This window comes from Schistocerca cancellata, chromosome 1 (genome assembly GCF_023864275.1).
Source record: "Schistocerca cancellata isolate TAMUIC-IGC-003103 chromosome 1, iqSchCanc2.1, whole genome shotgun sequence".
Classification (NCBI taxonomy): Eukaryota; Metazoa; Arthropoda; class Insecta; order Orthoptera; family Acrididae; genus Schistocerca; species Schistocerca cancellata.
Genome location: NC_064626.1, coordinates 210,629,538 through 210,656,776, shown reverse-complemented (window position 1 = coordinate 210,656,776; position 27,239 = coordinate 210,629,538). Strand labels below are relative to the sequence as shown.

The window sequence follows — 27,239 nt, the reverse complement described above, 5'->3', positions numbered from 1 at the left end:
TATGGAGGATGCGTTTGACGTCTGTGTCACACACTCGGGGACGGCCTGGCGATTTACCTAAACACAAAAAACCTGTTTCTCGGAATTGTTCATGCCATTGTCTAACGATCTCTGCTGTAGGAGGATCCACACCTTACCTAGTAAGAAAGTCGTTCTGAACAGTTATTACTGATCAGCACTGCACAAAACGTACAACAAACAACGCTTTCCGTTGTCCCGACACCATTTCTACTAGAAGTGAGGTGGGTTCACACTGCTGCTACCTAGTGGGAGCCATGTAAAACTCGAGAATTTGCTCTTTCCATACACATATCTTAAATAACACAATAGTTATGATTTTTTTAATCGGATATTCTTTTTGACACATTATCTGGTCAAAAGTTTCCGGACATATATTAGTGGACATCCGTATGGGGTGCTTCCATCCTTCACCTTTTTGATGGCTTGAACTTTTCTGGGAACACTTTCAATGACGTGTCTAAATGTCTTTGGGAGATGGCAGCTAATTCCACTTCAAGAGCCGAAAACATGTGAGGTAGTAACGTTGGTGCCGAGGTCCTGAGCTAAGTCAACATCCTAACTCATTCATAAGGTGTTTCACTAGGTTCAGGTCGGAACTCTGGGCAAGACAGTGCATTTCAGGAACGTTACTTTCCGAAAATCATTGCCTCACAGATACTGCTTAATGACACGGTACGTTGTCATGCTGATACAGACGGCCACCATCTCCGCAGTGTTTCCTCTACTGTACGAAGTACACAATTATGTAAAATGTGTTTATATACATCAGCATTTAGCGTTTTCTTAAGCGCAATTAGGGGACCACATCCTAATCACAAAAGCATTCCCATACCGTAACACTACCTCCTCTTTACTTCAGCGTTGGCACTACTCTAATCAGAGTTGCCAGGTCTAGAGATACAAAGGCAGTACTCGACGTTATGTTTAGCCGGCCCCCGTCGGAGGTTCGAGTCTTCCCCCAGGTTCAAATGGCTCTGAGCACTATGGGACTTAACATCATCATAGGTCATCAGTCCCCTAGAACTTAGAACTACTTAAACCTAACTAACCTAAGGACATCACACACATCCATGCTCGAGGCAGGATTCGAACCTGCGACCGTAGCAGTCTCGCGGTTCCGGACTGCAGCGCCTAGAACCGCACGACCACCGCGGCCAGCTTCCCCCAGGCGTGGGTGTGTGTTATGCTTAGCGTAAGTTAGCTTAAGTTAGATTAAGTAGTGTGTAAGCCTAGGGACCGATGACCACAGCAGTTTGGTCCCACAGGAACTTGCCACAAATTTCCAAAAATTTAGACAGAGATTTTGCCCTAAAAGCTGGACAGTCTATTTTGAATAAAAATTAGCAGTTGGGTATTTTCAATCAATTATTAATAATCAGTTACAGTCCGTTTTCTTGCGAGATAACCTCACACATGCTAAACTAAAAAGAAAATGAATCAGTAAACAGCCTTATAACTTGGCAATTATGCCAGCAACCAAGTGCTCAGTCTTCTAAATTTCTGTCTTCTTCCTAAAAATCTTGTGTCAAAATAGACTAAACGTTCTTCAATAAACAAACTAAACAATTATCTAGATATTCAGTAACTTTGGCGATTTCAATTAAACTTATGAAGAAAGAACAATAATCTGTAGCTGAATAGCAATCTTTCTCATCTGAACCCACTTTATCAGGAACGTTATTTTTCTTGGAAATCATTTAGGGATTTCCTGGCGATATAATTTTCAAATTAAGCAACATCATCTGCGTGATTGTGTCGGTTTGCAATTTACTGCATTTCTTTGTCCATGGCGGCGTTAAACCCTTATAGAAGTTGGTGTTGTTTCCTACAACGACAAAGTAATAGTCTACCAGTTTCAATAATTACAAATAAAATTCTTCATTACGTACTTGCACGTCTCAACACGGATAAGAGAGACGCGCGAACGTGGAGGGTCGGGTCACGATGGCATCGACTGATGAGCACATTCTACTTTGCATCGCTCAGCGTCCTAGTGTCAGTGTGTGAGTCTCGTTCGGCCTACGAAGAGAACCATAGGATACAGATATAGCATTGCTTGGTATGTTTACGTATCCTTATGGTTGGGGTGATCCAAAACTTTCCGTTTGAGGGCACTGCTGTAGCGTATATGCACCTAATGCAATTCCGATGCTTGTCTGTAAGCACCGACTTGTAGGCAAGGAATTAGTGCGACATTCGTGCCTTTCCGACGTCCGTGCCATAAATGTGATCAATGGCGAAGTTATTACCAAGGAGTCCAAACAGGACTAACGGGCTGTTATCCTTTTCTTGGTTGCGGAAGGACAAACACCGGTGGACATCCATCAGGTGCTGGAGAACATGTATGGAACAGCATGTCTGTCGAAAACCATCGTTCTGGAATAATGCGCAACAAAGGGTGCTGCTGCTTCATGGTCGCACATGTCCCCATATCGTAAATGAGAAGCACCGGAACAAAACCGTTAAATTCACATTTACTGTTAATACAGAAAGTAACAAACAGTGATCTCTGAGTGTTGCACAAGCTATGAAAAGAAGAAACACGCCATGATGCAGTAACAGGAAATACTATTCAGAGTGTCCAATCGATTACCAGATTTCTCTTTCTATTACCCAGAAATTAAACGCAACAAAAGGGAGATATCTGGTTGTGATCCGACCGCTCGGAGTTATCGGATCTTGCTCTGACCGCATTGGATATATCGAGTTTTGTGTAGGCAGCTTAGTTCGATACTATCGTACTGCGACTATAGGAGTGTTTCGGCACTGTCAGTCAAGTGAGGCAAACATCGAGACAGTAATACGGATCCGTCATACCTACACATAACACGTTGGGGTTGTGGTATTGTGGGGTGTAAAATGCATGAAGGACGCATAGTGAAAGATATTAACATAGGCGTGCGGCGAACCAGGAGACGAGAAAGGAAAACAGCAGCGGAACGAGCAAACCGGTATGTTTGGTAAACGTATTGTCGTACTACATTACTGGGGCATGTGGCCTTCGTGAGTTATAAGAGTTGCTTGCTTTTTGTAGGTATCGTGATGCTGATCCTCTAGGATTAGACCTTGTAAGCATAATTCAGCAAAGTTACAATGTTCAAGAATATCGATGAAATATCTTCTTCGAAACAGGCAAAGGTTTTATAAGAATCATTCAAAAGTGGCACAGGACGTGTTCCTTACTCATTTAATTGCAGCACAAGCACCACGACGGCAGTGAGAAAGTAGAGTATCACCAGGAAAGGAAAGGAGGGAGGTGCATTTAGTACCACGTAGTACCTAACGGATGTAAGACAAAATAGATCTGTATGTAGCGAATTGTTTGTGAAGCTGTTTTCTGTCAAAAATGATAGCCGGCCGCTGTGGACGAGGCGCTTCCGTCTGGAACCACGCGGCTGCTGCTGTCACAGGTTCGACTCCTGCCTCGGGCTTGGATGTGTGTGATGTCCTTATGTTAGTTAGGTTTACGTAGTTCTAAGTCTAGGGGACTGATGACCTCAGATGTTAAGTCCCATAGTGCTTAGAACCATTTGAATCAAAAAGGATAGGGTGCATGCAATAGCTAAGACAGCGTTTGGGGGACTGGTTCCTAAAGAAAGACGAGGTGGGGACCGGAAGTCCGTAAAATCAGCTGAGAAGAAGGCAAAATTGAGAAATTTTTAGGTAAACTTCCGGCAGCTGAGAGCCACTATAACATGCGTAAATCCCAACGTATTTATTTGCCCCGCGAGTTTAAGTCAAAGGAAACTACAGAAACTATACAACGATTCGGTTCCTCCCCATTTGCAGGTCAAGAAGTCTTTGTTTCACGAGGTATTTACGCGCTCCTTTAATATTGGTTTTCGGTCACCTTGATCTGATGCTTGCAGTACATGCATGTCCGCCCCCGGTAGCTGAGTATAGGGTTTAGCTACCCTCTGTAATAAAAAAAACTGAGTGAACGTATCAACGAACAACCTGAACGAGTGTCAGCGGACGTCCGCCACGAACAAATTCAACGAATAATATAGAACAAAATGAGATCAACAAAATAAAGAAAAAAAGTGGTGAGCGCCACAGAATGTCAACCCTAAGGGCCCAGGTTTGATTCTCGGCTGGGCTGGAGATTTTCTCCGCTCAGGGACTGGGTGTTGTGTTGTCCTAACCATCATAATTTCATCCCCATCGACGCAAATCGAAAGACTCGCACCCAGCTTACGGTCTACCCGACGGGAGGCCCTAGCCATTCGACATTTTAAAAAATGGTTCAAATGGCTCTGAGCACTATGGGACTCAACATCTTAGGTCGTAAGTCCCCTATAACTTAGAACTACTTAAACCTAACCAACCTAAGGACATCACACACACCCATGCCCGAGGCAGGATTCGAACCTGCGACCGTAGCAGTCCCGCGGTTCCGGACTGCAGCGCCAGAACCGCGAGACCACCGCGGCCGCCATTCGACATTTTATTTTAGTACCTGCATTGTATTAGCACAAAACATAAAGGACGCAACCTATCCTCATAGGAAGAGAGTCTTAATGAAAGAGAAACGAGTACATACCTTACGTGCAAAGGCATTTTATAACTTGTGTAAAACCAATTATCCTGATTCAGTGTCATTCTGTTTTGACTTACAACAAGTCTAGCCCCTGACACGAACACCCTCAAGAATCATTTTATGCACGGCAAACCAGTTTCTATACTCTTTGTTTCGTCGGAATGAACTCGAGGAACCCATCGCTTTATCAATGGAGCGAGGACATAGGCGGCAGACGGGCTACGGAGGTTGGTTCATCACTCCTGCATTACTTGGATTCGTTGGCACTGAACGGAACAAGAATGTTGAGATTATTCTGTGATGGGTGTGGGGCTCAAAACAAAAATTCCCACATCATATGCATCATCATGTTCTGGCTTGTCAACAAATCACCTGCACATTTAGAGGAAATAAATGTGCAGCCCGTGTGTTCGGTCGAGTTGAGAAGCACCTTACGACAACGCCGGTTATTACACAAATTGACGAATATCAAACAATATACAAGGAGCATGGTACTGTACGAACCTTAGGACAGGACTATGTCTTACAAGATATTAAATCCCTTGGAGAATCCTACAAAAAGTTCCTAGATTAAGGGACATAAAACGATGTAACTTCAAGAAATACATCGTCATTCAGGGATAAAGACAGAACAGACAGGCAAAAACATTGTTGTTGTTGTTATAGTCTTGGTCCAGAGACTGATTTGATGCAGCTCTCCATGCTACTCTATCCCGTTAAAGCTTCTTCGAGTAACTACTGCAACCTACATCCTCCTTAATCTGCTTATTGTAGTCATCTCTTGGTCTCCCTCTACGATTTTTACCCTCCACGCTTCCCTCCATCACTAAATTGGCGATCCCTTGATGCCGCAGAACGTGTCCTACTAACCGATCCCTTCTTCTAGTCAAGCTGTGCCACAAATTACTCTTCTCCCCGATTCTATTCAGTACTTCCTCATTAGTTACGTGATCTACCCATCTAATCTTCAGCATTCGTCTGTAGCACCACATTTCGAAAGCTTCTGTTCTCTTCTTGTCCCTGTTTCACATCCATACATGGCTACAATCCATACAAATACTTTTAGAAAAGGCTTCCTGACATTCAAATCTATACTCGATGTTAACAAATTTCTCTTCTTCAGAAACGCTTCTCTTGCCATTGCTAGTCTACATTTTATATCTACTTCGATAGTCATAAGTTATTTTGCTCCCCAAATAGTAGAATTCATCTACTACTTTAAGTGTCTCATTTCCTAATCTAATTCTCTTAGCATCACTTGATTTAATTAGACTACATTCCATTATTCTCGTTTTGCTTTTGTTGATGTTCATCTTATATCCGCCTTTCAAGACACTGTCCACTCCGTTCAACTGCTCTTCCATGTACTTTGCTGTCTCTGACAGAATTACAATGTCATCAGCAAACCTCAAAGTTTTTATTTCGTCTCCATAGATTTTACTTCCTACACCATATGTTTCTTTTGTTTCCTTTACTGCTTGCTCAATATACATATTGAATAACAATTGGGATAGGCTACAACCTTGTCTCACTCCCTTCCCAACCGCTGCTTCCCTTTCACGCCCCCTGATTCTTATAACTGCCATCTGGTTCTTGTACAAATTGTAAATAGCCTTTCGCTCCCTGTATTTGACCCCTGCCACCTTCGGAATTTGAAATTCCGAGTAAAATGCTACCGGAATTACAAGCATGAAACTGTTGCAGAAAGGAAGCGGTTCTGTATTTTAAAGGGCCACAGAAACCATCCACAGACATTGGAGACTCTACATGTACGGCATAGTCTGACAGCGGCCAAGTAACGTGATGTGCGAGGTTTGCTGGTCAAGCAATCTGGAAGGGACTGGGCAAATACGGGGTACAAGAGCCTGCTTAATGATCCACGAAGAAGATGCAGATGAATAAAGAGTACCCGCAGATGAGCAGTGTGATTGGAAGATGAATTGACGATAATATAATAACTATATTTAATCATGTAATTATAGAACATTTTTTCGCCGATAAAACCTGCCTTGTGGTCTCAATAGTGTCCTTGCTGGACTACTCCAGGGCGGTCAGATGAAAGTCCGATAATTCCGAGCAGTTGGATCAAAACCAGACATCTCTATTTGTTTTTACTGAATGCCCTGGGCGTTGCATAAACATCTATTGAAGGGACTATAATGTTCTACATCGTACTTTCTGCTCCTATATTTTGGTGTCATACTACATTCAGCACTTATGGAACCGCGTTGTTTTCGAGCGTCAAATAAGTGCTTCTCGGGAGTTATTGGATTTTGATTCAGTCGCGTTTTTCAGTTGACGATATAAACACTTGATACCGCGTTGTGCTGAAAATTATTTTGTGGCAGCATGTATGACCCCCGTATTTCCTCCTGCAGCTCAAACATGCGAATACAGCAAAAGTGGATTTATCGGGTTTTGTTCCGGCGCTCATGGCCCACATCTCTTCCCATCTACATCTACATCCATACTCCGCAAGCCACCTGACGGTGTGTGGCGGAGGGTACCTCGAGTACCTCTATCGGTTCTCCCTTCTATTCCAGTCTCGTATTGTTCGTGGAAAGAAGGATTGTCGGTATGCTTCTGTGTGGGCTCTAATCTCTCTGATTTTATCCTCATGGTCTCTTCGCGAGATATACGTAGGAGGGAGCAATATACTGCTTGACTCTTCGGTGAAGGTATGTTCTCGAAACTTCAACAAAAGCCCGTACCGAGCTACTAAGCGTCTCTCCTGCAGAGTCTTCCACTGGAGTTTATCTATCATCTCCGTAACGCTTTCGCGATTACTAAATGATCCTGTAACGAAGCGCGCTGCTCTCCGTTGGATCTTCTCTATCTCTTCTATCAACCCTATCTGGTACGGATCCCACACTGCTGAGCAGTATTCAAGCAGTAGACGAACAAGCGTACTGCAACCTACTTCCTTTGTTTTCGGATTGCATTTCCTTAGGATTCTTCCAATGAATCTCAGTCTAGCATCGCTTTATATGATCATTCCATTTTAAATCACTCCTAATGCGTACTCCCAGATAATTTATGGAATTAACTGCTTCCAGTTGCTGACCTGCTATTTTGTAGCTAAATGATACGGGATCTATCTTTCTATGTATTCGCAGCACATTACACTTGACTACATTGAGATTCAATTGCTATTCCTTGCACCATGTGTGAATTCGCTGCAGATCCTCCTGCATTTCAGTACAATTTTCCATTGTTACAACCTCTCGATATACCACAGCATCATCCGCAAAAAGTCTCAGTGAACTTCCGATGTCATCCACAAGGTCATTTATGTATATTGTGAATAACAACGGTCCTACGACACTCCCCTGCGGCATACCTGAAATCACTCTTACTTCGGAAGACTTCTCTCCATTGAGAATGACATGCTGCGTTCTGTTATCTAGGAACTCTTCAATCCAATCACACAATTGGTCATTAAACGACTGTGGGGAACTGTATCGAACGCCTTGCGGAAGTCAAGAAACACGGTATCTACCTGGGAACCCGTGTCTATGGCCCTCTGAGTCTCGTGGACTAATAGCGCGAGCTGGGTTTCACACGACCGTCTTTTTCGAAACCCATGCTGATTCCTACAGAGTAGATTTCTAGTCTCCAGAAAAGTCATTATACTCGAACATAATACGTGTTCCAAAATTCTACAACTGATCGACGTTAGAGATATAGGTCTATAGTTCTGCACATCTGTTCGACGTCCCTTCTTGAAAACGGGGATGACCTGTGCCCTTTTCCAATCTTTCGGAACGCTACGCTCTTCTAGAGACCTACGGTACACCGCTGCAAGAAGAGGGGCAAGTTCCTTCGCGTACTCTGTGTAAACTCGAACTGGTATCCCATCAGGTCCCTTAAAAAAGGCCTTGAAGGGTCGACTATTCCTCTCGGACAAGACTACGCAGCAACCAGTTACGCATGTCTTCACACAGCAGGACACCGTGTTTTACTAGGCCGGTATCTTCAAGCTGGTGCGTCGGTTGCGTGATTGCCTCAATGTTTACGGCAATTTTGCCTGATTCACATACCGATTCTGGACTGCACGGCCTCCGAACGGAAACTTTTTGATCTCCCCTTTACAGAGTGTTTGGAAATTTCCGTTGTGAACTTCTCTGGTATTTAGAGGGGAGTGAGTACATAATACTCTGAATAGAAACCCATGTCCAGAAACGTACCGTTTTCGTTCTACGACGGTTTCATTTCAGATGTTTAACATATCCACTTTTGATTAATTTAGAGAGATCAGCTTCAGTTGTACTAATATTTATCTAAACCACGACCGATTTAGAGATTTTAATACCCTATCTACAGGTGTCATCCACTTCTGCTTGAGGAATTGAATTAGGCGTGACGCATTACAATTATTAGGTAACAATTCGAAAGCGAACATCCATTTATCACTTAACCACATTTGTTTGTATTAACACTGAAACAATATGTGGTGTCACCGCCAGACACCACACTTGCTAGGTGGTAGCTTTAAATCGGCCGCGGTCCATTAGTACATGTCGGACCCGCGTGTCGCCACTGTCAGTAATTGCAGACCGAGCGCCACCACACGACAGGTCTAGAGAGACGTACTAGGACTCGTCCCAGTTGTACGGACGACTTTGCTAGCGACTACACTGACGAAGCCTTTCTCTCATTTGCCGAGAGATAGTTAGAATAGCCTTCAGCTAAGTCCATGGCTACGACCTAGCAAGGCGCCATTAACCATTTCTAGAGAGAGTCTCACTTGTATCATCAAGAATGCTGTATACAAATGATGGATTAAAGTTAAGTATTCCAGCAGCTACGTACTTTTCTTTATAGCATTCATTACGTATCCTGTTTCAGACCTAAGCAAGCCGGCGTGATTTGACGCGTGCATTTCGGCCTCCTTCTCTAAAAACAGTGTCGGCACGTCTGCCGACACTTCACAATACATGTTTACTCAGCCGTGCTGCGGCTCGCGTTGGTGCTGTTTCCGCCCTCTGTTGGAGGCCAGACGGTATCGTTTAGTTGGCATGGATGGGGTTGTTTGACTCCTCGTGTTGACCGGCGGCACTCGGTTTCGCAAGCGTTGCCTGTCCGCTAGCGGTAGCAGCGGCGGTTATCGATATGTAGTAACTGTTGTCCTATCTTTGGGGAAACGTCGTTGTTTTTACGGGTCGTCTGAGTGTGAAAGTTCGGTTGGGGACTCAGGAGGAGCCAGGTCTGTGCAGTGCGAAACACGCCGGGACTGCTGGCAACACGCATGGACTGCCGGGTGGAGGGCTGTGGTCACGAGGGTGCACAACCTCGTCGTAAACCGGATCCAGCAAGCTTTAAGATGAGTGTATTTCAATCCAATTAGAGAAACTTCCACCATTGTGATATCTCTCGATTCTCCAGTGACTTGTTTGTATTCGTGTTGCTGATCGTAGTGTCGCCGAGGCGAAGAGCAGCGAGTGGAGTGCCTGGGGAAGCGGATCTGATTAGCTTTCCTCGACTTCTTATTACTATTTACTGCGTTCAACTTGTTACAATTTATGAAGTTCAACCAGCGGTATTTTTCCTGCCTGGTGGCCGCTAACGCCCCAGTTACCTGCCCTGGGGGTTAAGCCGTCGGCACACGGACCGTGCTGTCGAATGTTAACGTTGAGCGTGCCAAGTTCAACGTGCTGCTGAACGCTCAGGAACGATGCGACTTGTGCATACGGTACGTGGGTCCCAACGTGGTAGACGCGATCGCAACGCACTTCAGCGGAAGTTGAGGGGTGTTTCTAGTTCGTAAACCACTCTGTTTACTCAACGGGCGCGTCTAAAATGCCCACGTCAGCTCAGTTAAAACGCACATTTCCTCCATCGTCCACGAAAAGGAAAGTACCATGTCCAATCAATAAGGACACAGGCTTATAAAAGTTCCATTACAAACATTGCGGTACACATTTGGAATACTTCTCCGCATAAGATAAACATTATTTCATCATTCCCACATTTTAGTAAAACCCCAAGGTCAGTCCTACTTTATCACTGTTCCTACCCATTAGCAGAATCATGGTAACATGTGAATTACGAAGCGTAAAACAAAAAGGAGCAAAATATATTTATACAAGTAGCGCAAGCTGTCCTGTAGATTAAGCCATTCGAACAAAGTCACCCCTCAAAAAAAGGTGAACTTATATTTACATAATATCAAATATTATAGTATATACTTATATTAAACTAATAATAAAGTATCAGAACCCAATAAAAACGCGAATGTTAGAGAAAAAATTTGGAAGTGGCAAGACACGAACCACCGCCCCTCCAAAACAATAAATAGGGAGGGGGGGGGGGGGCAGTGTGCTAGTCACTACGCTACAGCAATAACATACTACAGATGTCTAAAAATAGTATCTCAGGGCGTGCAGAAAACCTTAATCGTAGATATGTTGCTAATTGAAGTTTAATTATAACAAATTCTACCAAGAACAATGCGTTTTGGGTAAATCTTCAGTGTGTCGCTAGCTTCAAATAGCCTACTCTCACAATACGAAGGTTGCAATAATTCTTTTGCCACGAATATGATGTTTCTCATTATTTTATTGGAACGAATCACTCAGTTAACAACGGGTTTTCCAGTGATTCTCAATTTGATGGTGCTCAGAAACGGCATATATACATATAGGCTTGAAATGAATGCCAATATGGCGCCTCACAACTCCGTGATGAAGGGAGACGGCGTGCGTGTGACGTAGGTGGCGTTGTGCCATCTCATTGGTCAACGCTCAGACGCACGCTCAGAATATCTGACATGCCAGATATTGCTCTACACGTACGGCAAGACTTCCGAACGTGCTATTCCACGTTATGACGTCAGAAACTCGGCACGCTCAACGCTCAACGTTCGGATGCACGGTCCGTGTGCCGACGGCTTTAGTGTATGTAACGGCAGTGTACGTTTCCTCGCCTTGCCGCCGCTGTCCGGTGAGGCGTGTAGTTTTGACAGCTTTCTTGATTGTAGGCCGATTGGTGATTCTTCTACTCTGGTGGTAGTGATTCCTTTCTCGTTCTGGGCGCTCTAAACACAGTATTCTGGGGACTTAGTGCACACCGGCTTTGGCGTATTGTTCCATCGTTGCAATTGGTTTATCGGACGTCAGGTAGCTTCAGTAAGATTATCATTAGCCATTCGTTAGACTGCCACTAGTCTGAGTTACCATCTTGTGAAGTGAATGCAACTCTCAGCTGCCTGTCTCATCGCTCGCGAAAGTGTTTGTTGCCGGACCTTCTCAGTGGTCGATTCCTGGAGAACCGTCTGTGGCCCCTTGGTTCTTGTGTTCTAAAAGGAGGTCTGATGGCTAGTAGTTCAGTGTAACGCTCCTTCAGTCCACGCCTTCTGCGGGTATAATCCGCCCCAGTACATTTTAAGTAACTTTTGTACTGGTCCTTGTGTTTTATTATTTTATTATTTATTAAAATGCCTTGTAATGCCTACATTAAAGGTTACATATGTCTAGTTAATAGTTCTGGTCGCCTTCTGGAATAAATCTAGCAGTGTAATGTTCAGTGGATGTTAAGGGTTCTGTACAAAGTTAACCATCATCTTATTTCACCCGTTTGGTGGTCAGTTGCTTGTTTTTTTAAATTAACCTTTTCTACTGTATTTGCTGTTTGACAGCAAGGTTTTTAAATTTTTTATACTATTGCCGTTCCTGGCGTGCAAGGCCTTAAGCCGTGATTGTGGTCATTTGCCTTAAAATTCTAATTTGATATTTGTATCTTAGCAGTAAGCCTTAAAACCTTATTTACTGCCATTCCTGGCGTCTGGTGCCTTCTGCCGTGTTTGTGGCGACTTGCCTTTAATATTTCAGTGCCTGTAATTTGTAAGTTGCAGCGAGTTTTAAACAATTCTTAATTTATTGCCATTCCTGGTGTGCAAGACCTTCTGCCCACATCACAGTGGCTTGCTTTTAAAACATTATCTGTATTTAATGATGATTTGCTAAATTGTAACTCACTGAAAACACTATTATTTACACAGTTGTTTAGTCCTTCAATAATAACGTCTAATATTTTTATTTATTGTTGAGGCTGGAATTACTGGTTTAAAACAAATTGTGTGTAACTGTAAAAGGCAACCAGTAGTAACTGATTACGGCCCCGTCCACAATCGTAAGCGAATCCTGCCTTCCCTTGACTACAAGGTCTCATTTACGTTAGCCAAAACAAAAAATAACCCAAAATACTGTATGTACAAAACGGTTCTGATGCATTACAACAGCGGCTCGATGTGGCAATCCCCAACGTTGCTACCTACGAAGCATGTCGTGGTACACACTCTTCATCCCACCTGGTGTCACCTCAGTTCCTATTGTAGCGGCCAGAACATGTGCCAGCAGATCTTCCTCTGTCTCTACACGAGTCTCGTAAATTAAACTTTGCATGCGACCCCACAAGAAGGAGTCCGTATGAGTAACACGCGTAGCACACGTCATCCTGTTAACCCTATTGCATATCAGGAAAAGCAGCTCTGAAACTTTTCTCTTTTTCCCAGCAGACGTGGTGGCGTTACACATTTGAAATGAAACCGTCGGTACCTTTCCAGACATGAGTTTCTATTCAAAATCCCCTATACTAGACCTAGAAGTTTTAAAGGGATTTTCTGAAAACCCTGTATATCTCCTTATTTATCCTTTTACTTATTCATCTCACCTTCAGTAGTTTTGTGAGTTTGCAAGGGATACTGTAATAGTATAACTAATTTTCTGGATGTGGTACTGTGTACTGTTGAAGAACAGTTGGGGTGTAGCAAGCACAAGTCTATATACAGGGTTATTACAAATGATTGAAGTGACTTCACAGCTCGACAATAACTTTATTATTTGAGATATTCGCAATGCTTTGCACACACATACAAAACTCAAAAAGTTTTTTTAGGCATTCACAAATGTTCGATTTGTGCCCCTTTAGTGATTCGGCAGACATCAAGCCGATAATCAAGTTCCTCCCACACTCGGCGCAGCATGTCCCCATCAATGAGTTCGAAAGCATCGTTGATGCGAGCTCGCAGTTCTGGCACGTTTCTTGGTAGAGGAGGTTTAAACACTGAATCTTTCACATAACCCCACAGAAAGAAATCGCATGGGGTTAAGTCGGGAGAGCGTGGAGGCTGAATTGCTGATCATGATCTCCACCACGACCGATCCATCGGTTTTCCAGTCTCCTGTTTAAGAAATGCCGAACATCGTGATGGAAGTGCGGTGCAGCACCATCCTGTTGGAAGATGAAGTCGGCGCTGTCGGTCTCCAGTTGTGGTATGAGCCAGTTTTCCAGCATGTCCAGATACACGTGTCCTGTAACGTTTTTTTCGCAGAAGAAAAAGGGGCCATAAACTTTAAACCGTGAGATTGCACAAAACACGTTAACTTTTGGTGAATTGCGAATTTGCTGCACGAATGCGTGAGGATTCTCTACCGCCCAGATTCGCACTTTGTGTCTGTTCACTTCACCATTAAGAAAAAATGTTGCTTCATCACTGAAAACAAGTTTCGCACTGAACGCATCCTCTTCCATGAGCTGTTGCAACCACGCCGAAAATTCAAAGCGTTTGACTTTGTCATCGGGTGTCAGGGCTTCTAGCAACTGTAAACGGTAAGGCTTCTGCTTTAGCCTTTTCCGTAAGATTTTCCAAACCGTCGGCTGTGGTACGTTTAGCTCCCTGCTTGTTTATTCGTCGACTTCCGCGGGCTACGAGTGAAACTTTCCGGCATGCGCTCAACCGTTTCTTCGCTCACTGCAGGCCGACCCGTTGATTTCCCCTTACAGAGGCATCCAGAAGCTTTAAACTGTGCATACCATCGCCGAATGGAGTTAGCAGTTGGTAGATCTTTGTTGAACTTCGTCCTGAAGTGTCGTTGCACTGTTATGACTGACTGATGTGAGTGCATTTCAAGCACGACATACGCTTTCTCGGCTCCTGTCGCCATTTTGTCTCACTGCGCTCTCGAGCGCTCTGGCGGCAGAAAACTTAAGTGCGGCTTCAGCCGAACAAAACTTTATGAGCTTTTCTACGTATCTGTAGTGTGTAGTGACATATGTCAATGAATGGAGCTACAGTGAATTTATGAAATCACTTCAATGATTTGTAGCAGCCCTGTATTTATGGAGTCACCTTCTTGATAAAGAGAGTCGGCAGCATATAACAGTTTCACATTGAATTACTTAGTTACATAATTGCCTATGTCTCAGTCCATAACTCGGTACATATGTTAATAATGTAAGGTGTGCTTGTCTTGGTAATCTCGGGAGGACGACGATTCAATCCCGCGTCCGGCCATCCTGATTTAGGTTTTCCTTGATTTCCTTAAATCGCTCCAGGCGAATGCCGGGATGGTTCCTTTGAAAGGGCACGGCCGGCTTCCTTCCCCGTCCTTCCCTAATCCGAAGAGGCCGATGACCTCACTGTCTGGTCTCTTCCCCCAAACAATCCAATCCAATCCAATCTTGCTAATCATTGGATTTGCTGGGTATCTGATCACTGAAATAGGAGTACTCCATAAACATAAAAGCTCTTCAAAATAGTTCAGAACTCAAATTTAAAGCATAGTAGCAGGGATAATATTCTGGAAATTAAAGAACATGTTTTATATAAAAATTAAGTTGTACGGATGTTTGAGAACCTCTGCATATTAAGTAATTGTATTTTATTGTGAAGGTACTGTTCAGTTTTCGATCTATGTAGAGCAAAATGAGTATTTCGTATGCCACACATTTTAGGCAAAGACGTGATTAAACAAAAGAAGAGGGGTGAAACTGCCAAAAAGTGGAGTGCCCTTAAATATGTAAATAATCTGATGATTGTCTACAAAATAATAAAAGGTATTTAGTTTTACGTATTTTAATATTGTAATGCATGATGGCCATGTTTGGAAATAATATACACTTCTGGAAATGGAAAAAAGAACACATTGACACCGGTGTGTCAGACCCACCATACTTGCTCCGGACACTGCGAGAGGGCTGTACAAGCAATGATCACACGCACGGCACAGCGGACACACCAGGAACCGCGGTGTTGGCCGTCGAATGGCGCTAGCTGCGCAGCATTTGTGCACCGCCGCCGTCAGTGTCAGCCAGTTTGCCGTGGCATACGGAGCTCCATCGCAGTCTTTAACACTGGTAGCATGCCGCGACAGCGTGGACGTGAACCGTATGTGCAGTTGACGGACTTTGAGCGAGGGCGTATAGTGGGCATGCGGGAGGCCGGGTGGACGTACCGCCGAATTGCTCAACACGTGGGGCGTGAGGTCTCCACAGTACATCGATGTTGTCGCCAGTGGTCGGCGGAAGGTGCACGTGCCCGTCGACCTGGGACCGGACCGCAGCGACGCACGGATGCACGCCAAGACCGTAGGATCCTACGCAGTGCCGTAGGGGACCGCACCGCCACTTCCCAGCAAATTAGGGACACTGTTGCTCCTGGGGTATCGGCGAGGACCATTCGCAACCGTCTCCATGAAGCTGGGCTACGGTCCCGCACACCGTTAGGCCGTCTTCCGCTCACGCCCCAACATCGTGCAGCCCGCCTCCAGTGGTGTCGCGACAGGCGTGAATGGAGGGACGAATGGAGACGTGTCGTCTTCAGCGATGAGAGTCGCTTCTGCCTTGGTGCCAATGATGGTCGTATGCGTGTTTGGCGCCGTGCAGGTGAGCGCCACAATCAGGACTGCATACGACCGAGGCACACAGGGCCAACACCCGGCATCATGGTGTGGGGAGCGATCTCCTACACTGGCCGTACACCACTGGTGATCGTCGAGGGGACACTGAATAGTGCACGGTACATCCAAACCGTCATCGAACCCATCGTTCTACCATTCCTAGACCGGCAAGGGAACTTGCTGTTCCAACAGGACAATGCACGTCCGCATGTATCCCGTGCCACCCAACGTGCTCTAGAAGGTGTAAGTCAACTACCCTGGCCAGCAAGATCTCCGGATCTGTCCCCCATTGAGCATGTTTGGGACTGGATGAAGCATCGTCTCACGCGGTCTGCACGTCCAGCACGAACGCTGGTCCAACTGAGGCGCCAGGTGGAAATGGCATGGCAAGCCGTTCCACAGGACTACATCCAGCATCTCTACGATCGTCTCCATGGGAGAATAGCAGCCTGCATTGCTGCGAAAGGTGGATATACACTGTACTAGTGCCGACATTGTGCATGCTCTGTTGCCTGTGTCTATGTGCCTGTGGTTCTGTCAGTGTGATCATGTGATGTATCTGACCCCAGGAATGTGTCAATAAAGTTTCCCCTTCCTGGGACAATGAATTCACGGTGTTCTTATTTCAATTTCCAGGAGTGTATTTGACTACTGTAGTGTCACGTGACCGGACACAGGACAGAGGATAGGGGACAAAGGTCGGGGTCTTTTGATCGTGGTCCGTCGGTGCGGTAAGGTCGGTGCGGCTAAGAGCCGCCGACATAGTATCACGTAGCCATCAGTTTGTTTTGTGGATGTGATTAAGTAAAATAAAAACGTTTTCATTCTAAACTGTTGTCGGTGTAAATCATTTGTGAACGATCGTGATTTAGACAAATACTTGTATTCATTCACTGCTGTAATTAGGCTGGCTATTTAGTCAATATAGGGCGCGAATGCAACTGTGCACAGCCGAACCCCTTTTGCGGACGATACATGATAAAGGGTTGTGTACAAGCCCGAGTGAAGTTGCAGTTTGGAATGTGCGTTTGCTGTGTAAAAACCCTAGCAAAAGTCTGATAGGCCGGATTTTGTATGTATTTGCCCAACCACGACCATAAAAAGCCACACATATCCGGTAACAGCAGGACACTTGGCAACGCGATACCCAAACCCTTCCAACGAATTGCCACTGGGTACAGCGTGAGATTCGTCACTGCAAATTACTCGTTTCCATCGTTGTCACAAGACAGCCAGAGAAGAAACTTCCTGGCAGATTAAAACTGTGTGCCCGACCGAGACTCGAACTCGGGACCTTTGCCTTTCGCGGGCAAGTGCTCTACCATCTGAGCTACCGAAGCACGACTCACGCCCGGTACTCACAGCTTTACTTCTGCCAGTACCTCTTCTCCTACCTTCCAAACTTTACAGAAGCTCTCCTGCGAACCTTGCAGAACTAGCACTCCTGAAAGAAAGGATATTGCGGAGACATGGCTTAGCCACAGCCTGGGGGATGTTTACAGAATGAGATTTTCACTCTGCAGCGGAGTGTGCGCTGATATGAACATATCATAAGTTTCATATCAGCGCACACTCCGCTGCAGAGTGAAAATCTCATTCTGGCAGCCAGAGAAGAATTATTAATTGCAGAAATGCAGGAGAGAGAAAGCCGTTTGACGTCAAGCACGTGGCGCGGCCTTGAGGATACAAACGCAGTCAGTAATGGATGCGGGTGCCGTCGCGAGCTAACGCCGACAGCAGCTGTCTCTGACCGATGGCAGAGGAAGCGGTGGCAGCTGGTAGGGTAGCCAGGTGTACGATAGGGAACTGCGCCAGTGAACAAGGGAACAGCGTAGACTACGGAACAGGGGCCGCGCGCAGCGTGGGTGTTCTTTTCTGCCTTACCAGGCTAGCCGCGTCTACAAGGTACGTCTGCAGTGTATTTCCGTCAGTCGTTACATAAAACAATAAAACAGAATATACAAACGGAGTACGTTTGTTTGTCTTCAAAGCAGTCTCCAACGCCTACAGTTACAGTTTTGACAACATTCATAGAGTTACAGGAGAAATCTAGGACTCATTTAGGAATCGACTCAGTCGTTGGACTCACACGTCTTTTGACGCTGGTGGAACATGTGGCAGATGGATGTGTTCTATGGCTAAGTTAGTTGCCTACCTAGAGGCGCGTATCCAAGGGGCGTAGTGGGGAAGGGGGGGGGGCTGTTCGAACAGTTGTGCGGAATGAAACTTCTGTGAAGAGACGTTTCTGCAGAGCCTGGGACTCTTGCTGGTATAAGAGACTTTTCACAGGTAGTATACAGGCATCAGGTTGTGATAACTGACCTATCTGATCGAGAAGTCTAGGTTAGGTTGGACGTGGCTGCCATTTATGTGGCGGAGCCAACGAATGTGAAAGAAAAAACGACCTGGTTTTAGTGACAGAGCGATCCGTAGCTTAGCCTGAAATCTAGGTTAGGTTCAAATTAAATGGCTCCAAGCACTATCGGACTTACCATCTGAGATCACCAGCCCCAAGACTTAGAACTACTTAAACCTAACTATTCTAAGGACATCACTCACATCCTTGACTGAGGCAGGATTCGAACCTGCGACCGTAGCAACAGCGCGGTTCCGCACTGAAGCGCCTAGAACCGCTCGGCCACAGCGGCCGGCGATCTAGGTTAGGCTAGAATGCGACAGTTTGGTTGTGAGTTGGAGTCAACGAATATGAAAGCAAAAAGGTACCTAAAGTGTATTCAGTACCGCAGAAATGTCAGCACATTCCATCTCTACATATGTGTCACTCCGCACAATTGTCACTCGATCCATGATTTTAATGCTGAGGAGCCGGGGAGGGGGATCGTGGGGGTGGGGAGGGGGGGGGGAGATCTATGACCCTCCATAAATCCTTTGTTGTTGATATAAACTAATTTCATTGAATATTCTCCATGTCCATAGCAACTGTGGTGTCTCCCTCCCCCCTCCATCCCCCACCCCTTATACACACACGTCATCAATAAGAACTGCGTCGCCCATAGTTTTAAGGTGTACAAATCCCTAGGGTTTGAATATTAACAACAGTGACAGTGAAATATGTAAAATTTATCATTTATTTAAATTGTACTTATACATCGTCTTAGCACAACTCCCTAGAAATCTCAATTCAGAAAAATCAGACAAATCATTTTACTTTGAAAATTTTAGAAGTACATGTGTCATGCAACGATTTAACTATAATAGCCGCAAACTCTCACAACTTTTCACCTTCATAATTTACGCAATATAAAATGTTAACCACCGTCATCAGCCTTTCGCTTAGCAGTACAGTCGGCGAAAAGTAACTTCATAATCCAAATCGTGAGCAGTTATTTCACGCTTAAACAACAGCGTCATTATCCAAGATACTGGGTGCCACAATTTTTGTGGTATTAAAGTCGCAGAAACCTGCTCAGCTATGTAACGGTGGCCTCTCAGAACTGACATACTGTACGTATTTCGAGAACCAGTCTCGTTGCATCTCCTGACAGTGTCGTTGCATTGCACTGTAAACAAAACTTCAGCTAGTGTTTAGCCATGTTGTTGTTGTGGTCTTCAGTCCTGAGACTGGTTTGATGCAGCTCTCCATGCTACTGTATCCTGTGCAAGCTCCTTCATCTCCCAGCACTTACTGCAACCTACATCCTTCTGAATCTGCTTGGTGTATTCATCTCTTGGTCTCCCTCTACGATTTTTACACTCCACGCTGCCCTCCGATACTAAATTGATGATCCCTTGATGCCTCAGAACATGTTTCACTTTTTCCTGCCTTGCTTCTTAATCACATGATTTTATAATATTCCTTGCTTCCTTATTCACTACCCTCTGTCCCTTCTTGAGATCTGAAAACATCGCGGAGGCATGTGATACAATTCCAGCGGCCAATGGCTCATCAGTTACTGAAGTATGCATTTTTCTTGACAGAAGAAAATCAAAACAAAACTATACAGATATAAATAACATAAAAGTATAATGTACTAACGAAGAAAGCTCGAGCGTTTAAATGGGGAAAAACGAAACACCTACCCAAAGGTAATAAAATTAAGTACACAGTAAGGCAAAATTTATCGTATGGGCAATACTACAACTGCTCATATGCGCCGTTCCGATGTGAGCATATGGCCGGGCTACTTTTCCGCTCCCCACCTCAAATTTCCCACGATGCTAGCGAGGAACGCGCGGCGCGAGAAACTGTGCCTCAACCACAACGCCGCGCGACCTGGCGCAGGCGCGTGTCGCGTCCCAGTCGCGTCGCATCGCAATTTGCGCGGTCCCATTTGAACCTGTGATGTTACAAAAACGCGCCACACGCGCTATACGCGTCTCAATTTGCGCCTAGCCTTAGGCTGGAATTGTATCATATGCCTCCGCGATGTTCTCAGATCGTAAGAAGGGACGGAGGGTAGTGAATAAGGAAGCAAAGAATATTATAAAATCATGTGATTAAGAATCAAGGTAGGAAAGTAAAACGAGGTTATCTTCTCGCTGCCTACTATGCTGGCGTATCTGTACGATCTGTTACAAAAGTTTAGAAAGGGATAATCTCCACAGGTGTGATCTCTTTGTGCTCCTGGGAAAAAGCGTCCAAGATTGAAGTATAGAAGTATCACTGTGATTACTTGGATACGGATGTAATAATGTAATACGACACACTGCACTACATGTATGTGAACATCACATTTCCACTGCAAGCTACAAACAGTCGAAAAGCAGTCACAAATAACGATGTTTTAATTGGTTCGCCGTGATGAGAAAATGCATTTCAATTGTTGCATGCACATTATCAGCATTAATAAACTAATTATACAACAGGATACACAAATGAAGAAAGTGGTCGGTATTATTGCGAAAGTGGGAATATCCTAAAAGAGTGTTATGATTAGATATATTTAATTTGTTGAAATGTACTGCTGACAAAGGCAGATCTACTTTCATGACAATGTTTTTCGAACTCCAACTCACAAGGCACACATGGTTAGCTTGTGCATTCCTGTCGCGCGCAATATCCTTCGCTGCTGACAATACACTGACCATCGTCTTGTGCGACAGATCAGTTTATTTTTCTCAGTAACAACTATTTTATTCGCGATCACACATTGTCATAGGTGAGTAACCAGTATCTGGCATGTGCCTATCATTCCGCCTGAAGGAACGCTCGTCATTATTTTAATACTGCTCAGATCAAGAGGAGGAATAAAATCCTTGGGTAAGTTTCCATTCCAGTCGCTCAGTGTTAAAAATACGATGGGTTACGTGGATTCCACCAAAATTCCAACGGAATTGGCAATCTATTTTTTTGTGAGTTGTTAATCTTTTTTCATTCGAAGAAGCATCACAGTTTGCGAATAACGGCCACATTTCTCTTGGTGAATGGTTTAATTGTACTTCCTTTGTCACAGTGTAATTTGCCAAACTCATCTCACAGCAGCTATTGAGACAGAATTCCGAAACGGAGTGCCTCATTAAACAAGTAATTGGCAACCACAGAGCTCAATAGCTTACGAAAAAGCACATAGTGTCAGTTTGCAGTAACATTAAAGAAGAAATTTCATGTTTTAGGAAGCTCTTGTTTCGCTAGTTGTCGATAACTCCAAAAAAATTAGTCACTGGAGTGAAATAAATAAAAAGGGAAGTATAAGTACTGATATATCGCCATAGGTAAGAAAATTCCGTGTGTTTAAGAATTGACAAAACACTCTTCTCCTTGTGTGCTATCATTACCCAAACTTTCGTTTGGATGTCTCGAGCGGTTTAGGAGATATGAGAGATGTTGCGAGTATTTCATTCTCTCGGGCGTGAGATCGGAAGTGAGCGCGCTACATGGGATCCATTTTCTCGAGATGGGAGGCAGATAGAGACCTCCTCCCAAATCTAAACAAAAATTCAGCATGTTAGCTAAATTTCATACGCAGCAACATATGGTGTAATACGCACCAAACGCAAAATCATAGCGACCTCTAATTTTCGTTGCAAACTTTTTGAGTTTTGCGTAGTGTTTTACTAAAATGTGTACATCACAATAAGCACGGTCATTAGCGAGTTGATGGGCACTTCGTCACGAAGCTGACATATAACGCTACAAGTAAGACAAAAATAATATATTTTCAGTGAATAGTTTCTGTAAAATTGTTTGAGAAAGATAACAGGCCAGGCGTCAATGGAGACGCGTATAGCGCGTATGGCGCGACGCAGCGCAGCGCGCGTTTTTGTTACTTCACAGGTTCAAATGGGACCGCGCAAATTTGGACGCGACGCGACTGGGACGTGACACGCGCCTGCGCCAGGTCGCGCGGCGTTGCGGTTGCGCCATAGTTTCTCGCGCAGCGCGCCACACGAGCACTGAGGGATGGCTGAGGCTGGGAGCGCGAAGGTAGTCCTGCCATATGCTCACCTTGGCACGGCGCATATGGACAGCGGAAGTATTGCCCATCCGAAAAATCAGCTTTACGGTATACTGAGTTTTATTGTCACTGAGTGGTGTTTCGTTTTTCGCCGTTTAAGCGCTCTATATCTTTTCGTTAGTTCATAATAGTTTTCAGTTACATATATCTGTATACTTATTTGTTTTGTTTTTTCTTTTGTCAAGAACAGTGCACAGTTCAATAACTGGTGGGCCGTTAGCCACTGGAAGTATATCTTCTGCCTCCACAATGTTTCCAAATCGTAAGAAGGGACAGACGATTCACGGTGAGGGTAGTGAATAAGAAAGTAAGGAATATCATAAAATCATGTGATCTAGAAGCAAGGAGGGAAAGTAAAACTAGGTTATCTCACTGCTGCCTGTTATGCTGACGTATCTCTACGATCTATTACAAAAAGTCGAAAAGGCGTAATTTCCACGACACTCAGCGTCACTTGAAAGATATGATGAGCACTATTTGTTTGGGCTGACTCCAGCTACACAATGCAAAAACTGAATTGCCAAGTCTGTGCTGAAAAACCCGAAAAATGCACCTAACGACTTATAGGAGAGACCACAGGGTGGTCAGAAACAGTCTGAAAAGCTTATAGGGTGTTGCAGGGTAGTTTGTACTGAGAAATAAATGTTAAGAAAAAAGTTCGATAAATTGTGCCGTTTCCGAGATAATTAGCATTTAGGCAATCAGGCCGTTGCGCTCAAATTCAAGCGATATTCCAGAGATGCTGTCGCCAAACGTTTGCTTCGTTTAGTTAAGGATACGCCAAAGTAGAGCAATTTCCAGTAACGTAACAATTGTTGGACCATCAACACGCAGTAAGTTCTAGTCATCGTCCGACATTCCGAACGACAGTATTATTGCGCAATATTATTGACAATACAATTGACAGTATTACTGAGCATTGTAGGGAGAACATCAGTAATACTGCAATTTATTCTTATGCAATATTATTGACCGTCTAGGGGGCGCTATATGGTATCACACACGAGCTACGGATCGCTGACTATATCGCGTGCAATCGATCGCTCCATTCGACCCGCCACACATTAGCGATCTACTAAGCAATTTCATTCAATATTTCGAACATCACGCTCCTTAAGGTTTATTACTCTACCGTAGAAAATGAGCGGCTTTGTTTAGCAGCTGTGGCAGTTGTTCACTAACACTTGCAAAAATATATTTAAAGACACTGGAATTGTCATTTATTAAAGTTGTTTTGAAACGCTTATCTTGGGAACTGTAGGCTAGGTTACACAATACATGTTTCGTTGGCGCCAAGTGTGTTGTGCTACACCTTTCTGGTCTGTATTTCGCAAAAACTTCTTAAAGTCGTCAATTCCTTTTTCGTTTATTGGTCTTTTGGTGTAACTTCAAGTATTCACGCAGTGGTTTGAAATCTCGATGTGTTTATAGAAATGTTATTAAATACAGCACTGCTGGTTTACAACTCTTGTAAGTTCTGCGAAGGGCCAGGTTATATGAAATGACAAGGGAATTAAGTACTGGAACAGCTGTAGAATAGGTATGCCACTTAATATTACTTCATTCTGTTTAGAAGTTAAAAACCGTAATAATGCGTCTAGTTTATTCATAAATAACTCAAAATCGCCAGATGGAGCCGTGTATATTGTGACTGTAGCTTTGGATTTCCCGGGAATTTTCACTTGTACCATACAGCTTCGGATTGCTAATTACTGCAAAATGTGTGGTTATTGCATTTGTATTTCTTCTTAACATAAGTGTTGGCTTCGGCTTCAAGAGTGAATTGTGATTATTGAATAACTGTAAATTCTAACATAAAAGTTCTTACTTTCCACGGGCATAGCGAAATAAAAAAAAGATAACCATGCATTTTGCATTTAAACAAACGAATCGTAGCCATCCAGCCATATTGTCACACGTCGCATGCGATTCATGAAATTGTATATGAATATCAAGGGGTCAGCGATCGATCGCTGCAATTTGCCCACATACATGTGATCTGTGGACACATCGCACGACCTGCTAGGATTTGTCGCTCGTGTGAGGTAATAGCACACTTGGTGTCAATAAAAAATGCAATGTATTGTGTAATGTAGCCTACAGAATATCAGCATTGCAACTTGGAAGTTTCGCGGGAAACAATGATTCAAAAATTTATGAGTTGTCAAAAATTACTCGAGTGCTACCAGCTGCATCCTTGGTACAAGTAATTATGGGCTATAGGTATTACAAATTTTAGGCAGCGTTTAAATGCTTAGGAAGCTCATATAGTCTTAACTTTCCGCCGCTCTTGCGACATGAATGCAAACGGTGAGACTCGTGCCCTGCTTTTGTGCTATTGGTCGGTCCCTTGTCACGTTACAATGCTGTGGCGCGCAACTGGCAGTCAGTTTCTTGCTGTGCGAAAGACAGCGCAGCGGAGAAAGTGTGGTGGTTGTAATGTAATGTCAAGACGAGTGTTGTATCGCAATTAGATGATAGCAAAGTCAGTATCTGTACATTATTTTAGTTTTTATTCTGCTTCTCATGAGTAGAAATCCATTAGAGGCACCAGGCTACTTCATAATTCCTCCTTGGTCTGTTTGATCAATAAACAGCGCTCTTCGTTTGTTTCAGCATATTTCCACTCAAAAGTGTCGCACATGGTGCTTGTTCAGAAGCAGTATTGGAGGGTGAACATAATCGCGAAGAATGCCTCCAGATAGGGTAAGAAACAGAAAATCAAGACTATATGAGCGTACAGCAATTATCTAATCCGTTTTCTATGTTTGTGTGGAATATACTGTCTTCTTTTTATCTTTAGGGGTCCACAAGAAAACCGGCACCCCCAGACAAAGTATGTGATACACCAGAACTTAACATGAGTATGATTTCTTGTTGCATTTATCGCCATAGGCGCGTAACTTTGTTAAGTGTGAAACATGTGTGAAAAATGTTCCTTTTGATTTTCTAGGATGGCACAAAGAAAACGACAGCAGTTAAAAGTCACAACTCTAAACAAGAAGGTACTAAAGGTAAAAGAACAGCAGATGATAAAGACAAGCGTAAAGAAGATCAAAAAGCGACTGTCGAACGTACACCGAAAAGTAGAGACTCATCGTCACTGCGCGCGAATGACAGCCGATCACAGCAGAAGACGTTACGAAGGGGAGATGATGTGCCAGTAAAAAAGCGAGAGATTGATAAATCTGATAGAATATCGTTAGATAAACGAGATAGTAGGAATACAACAGATGCGTTGAAACAGAAGTCTTCAAGAAATGTAAGTAATGATGTAAACAAACTGAAGGAAACATTAATGAAGAGAAGAAACGCTGCTGAAAAATCTACAACACCACGCCGCCCACCAGACGTATCATCTCGAGAGCTACGTACGTCTACTCACAGTCTCTCAAGAAAAACGACCAATTCTCTAAAACGTGAGTGTCAAATTTCAATCAGAGATCGCACTGGCGAAGTGACACTTGCTATAATTTTATGAGCCGGTAATATATAAGTATGTACTGATTCTGACAATTCACATAGATCCTAATGTAAACCAGTAGCTATCATTGTTACAAACCGTTTACATTTTTACTGAAAATAAGCAAAGCCTGTTTACGACCGTACAGAAAGTTCTTAGTTATGACAGCTGCCAAATAACCCATAGATTTTTCCGCTTTATGTCGTATTATTTAGTATATGTCAGTTGTTTCGTTTCTTTTCTTTCCTTTAATTATTAATCCTGCTGTGAAACTACTTTTCAAAATTATGCACAAGAATTTTGCTTATAAACAGCAAATAGAGTTTGATGGTGAAAATGAACACACATTACATTAGTCAGTTATTAGAAGAGTACTGCATAGTGAAATCACCCATCTAATGTCACGCACAGAACATTTGTCCTTCATTTTTCCTGAGTTTGCTCATTACACTATTCATCACAATTATTAACAATTTAATTCATAATTACCTATTTTATGGAATAAGAATGTTTGCACATACCACTAGTATAAAACTGAGGCTTAATATGCTTTTTATTGCCTCAGTATGTGCATGCACCTAAGAACTGATTGAGAGACAGGGCTTATTAATCCTGCTGTGAAACTACTTTTCAAAATTATGCACAAGAATTTTGCTAATAAACAGCAAATAGAGTTTGATGGTGAAAATGAACACACATTACATTAGTCAGTTATTAGAAGAGTTCTGCAAAGTGAAATCACCCATCTAATGTTGGGCACAGAACATTTGTCCTTCATTTTCCCTGAGTTTGCTCATTACACTATTCATCACAATTATTAACAATTTAATTCATAATTACCTATTTTATGGAATAAGAATGTTTGCACATACCAGTAGTATAAAACTGAGGCTTAATATACTTTTTATTGCCTCTGTATTTGCATGCACCTAAGAACTGATTGAGGGACAGGGCTTATTGTCACACTGGACTTGTATTTGATGGTAGTACTGAGGTTGAAATCCCGATCTAGTTACCCAGATTTAGATTTCCCGTGGCTTCCCTAAATCCCTTCAGGCAAATCCTGGGATGGTTCCTTCAGAATAGGCACTGCAGATCTGAACTTATGCTCTGTATCTAAT

At 43.6% G+C, this 27,239-nt stretch overlaps 1 protein-coding gene across 3 annotated transcripts in view; it reads left to right on the top strand.

Annotated features, from left to right (window-relative positions):
- Positions 1-18,058: 18,058 nt before the first annotated feature.
- The window catches only part of LOC126169153 (cytoplasmic dynein 2 intermediate chain 1), a 164,823-nt gene continuing 155,642 nt past the window's right edge, over positions 18,059-27,239 (top strand). Inside the window, exons 1-4 of one of the 3 annotated variants that reach the window (XM_049920618.1) lie at positions 18,059-18,144; positions 25,272-25,361; positions 25,459-25,491; positions 25,609-26,074. In XM_049920618.1, coding sequence (XP_049776575.1) covers positions 25,347-25,361; positions 25,459-25,491; positions 25,609-26,074 — 514 coding nt within the window. In that variant the 5' untranslated portion in view covers positions 18,059-18,144; positions 25,272-25,346. Of the gene's footprint in view, positions 18,145-25,113; positions 25,141-25,271; positions 25,362-25,458; positions 25,492-25,608; positions 26,075-27,239 lie in introns of those variants that run through there. The other 2 variants (XM_049920619.1, XM_049920620.1) reach the window with 2 other exon arrangements.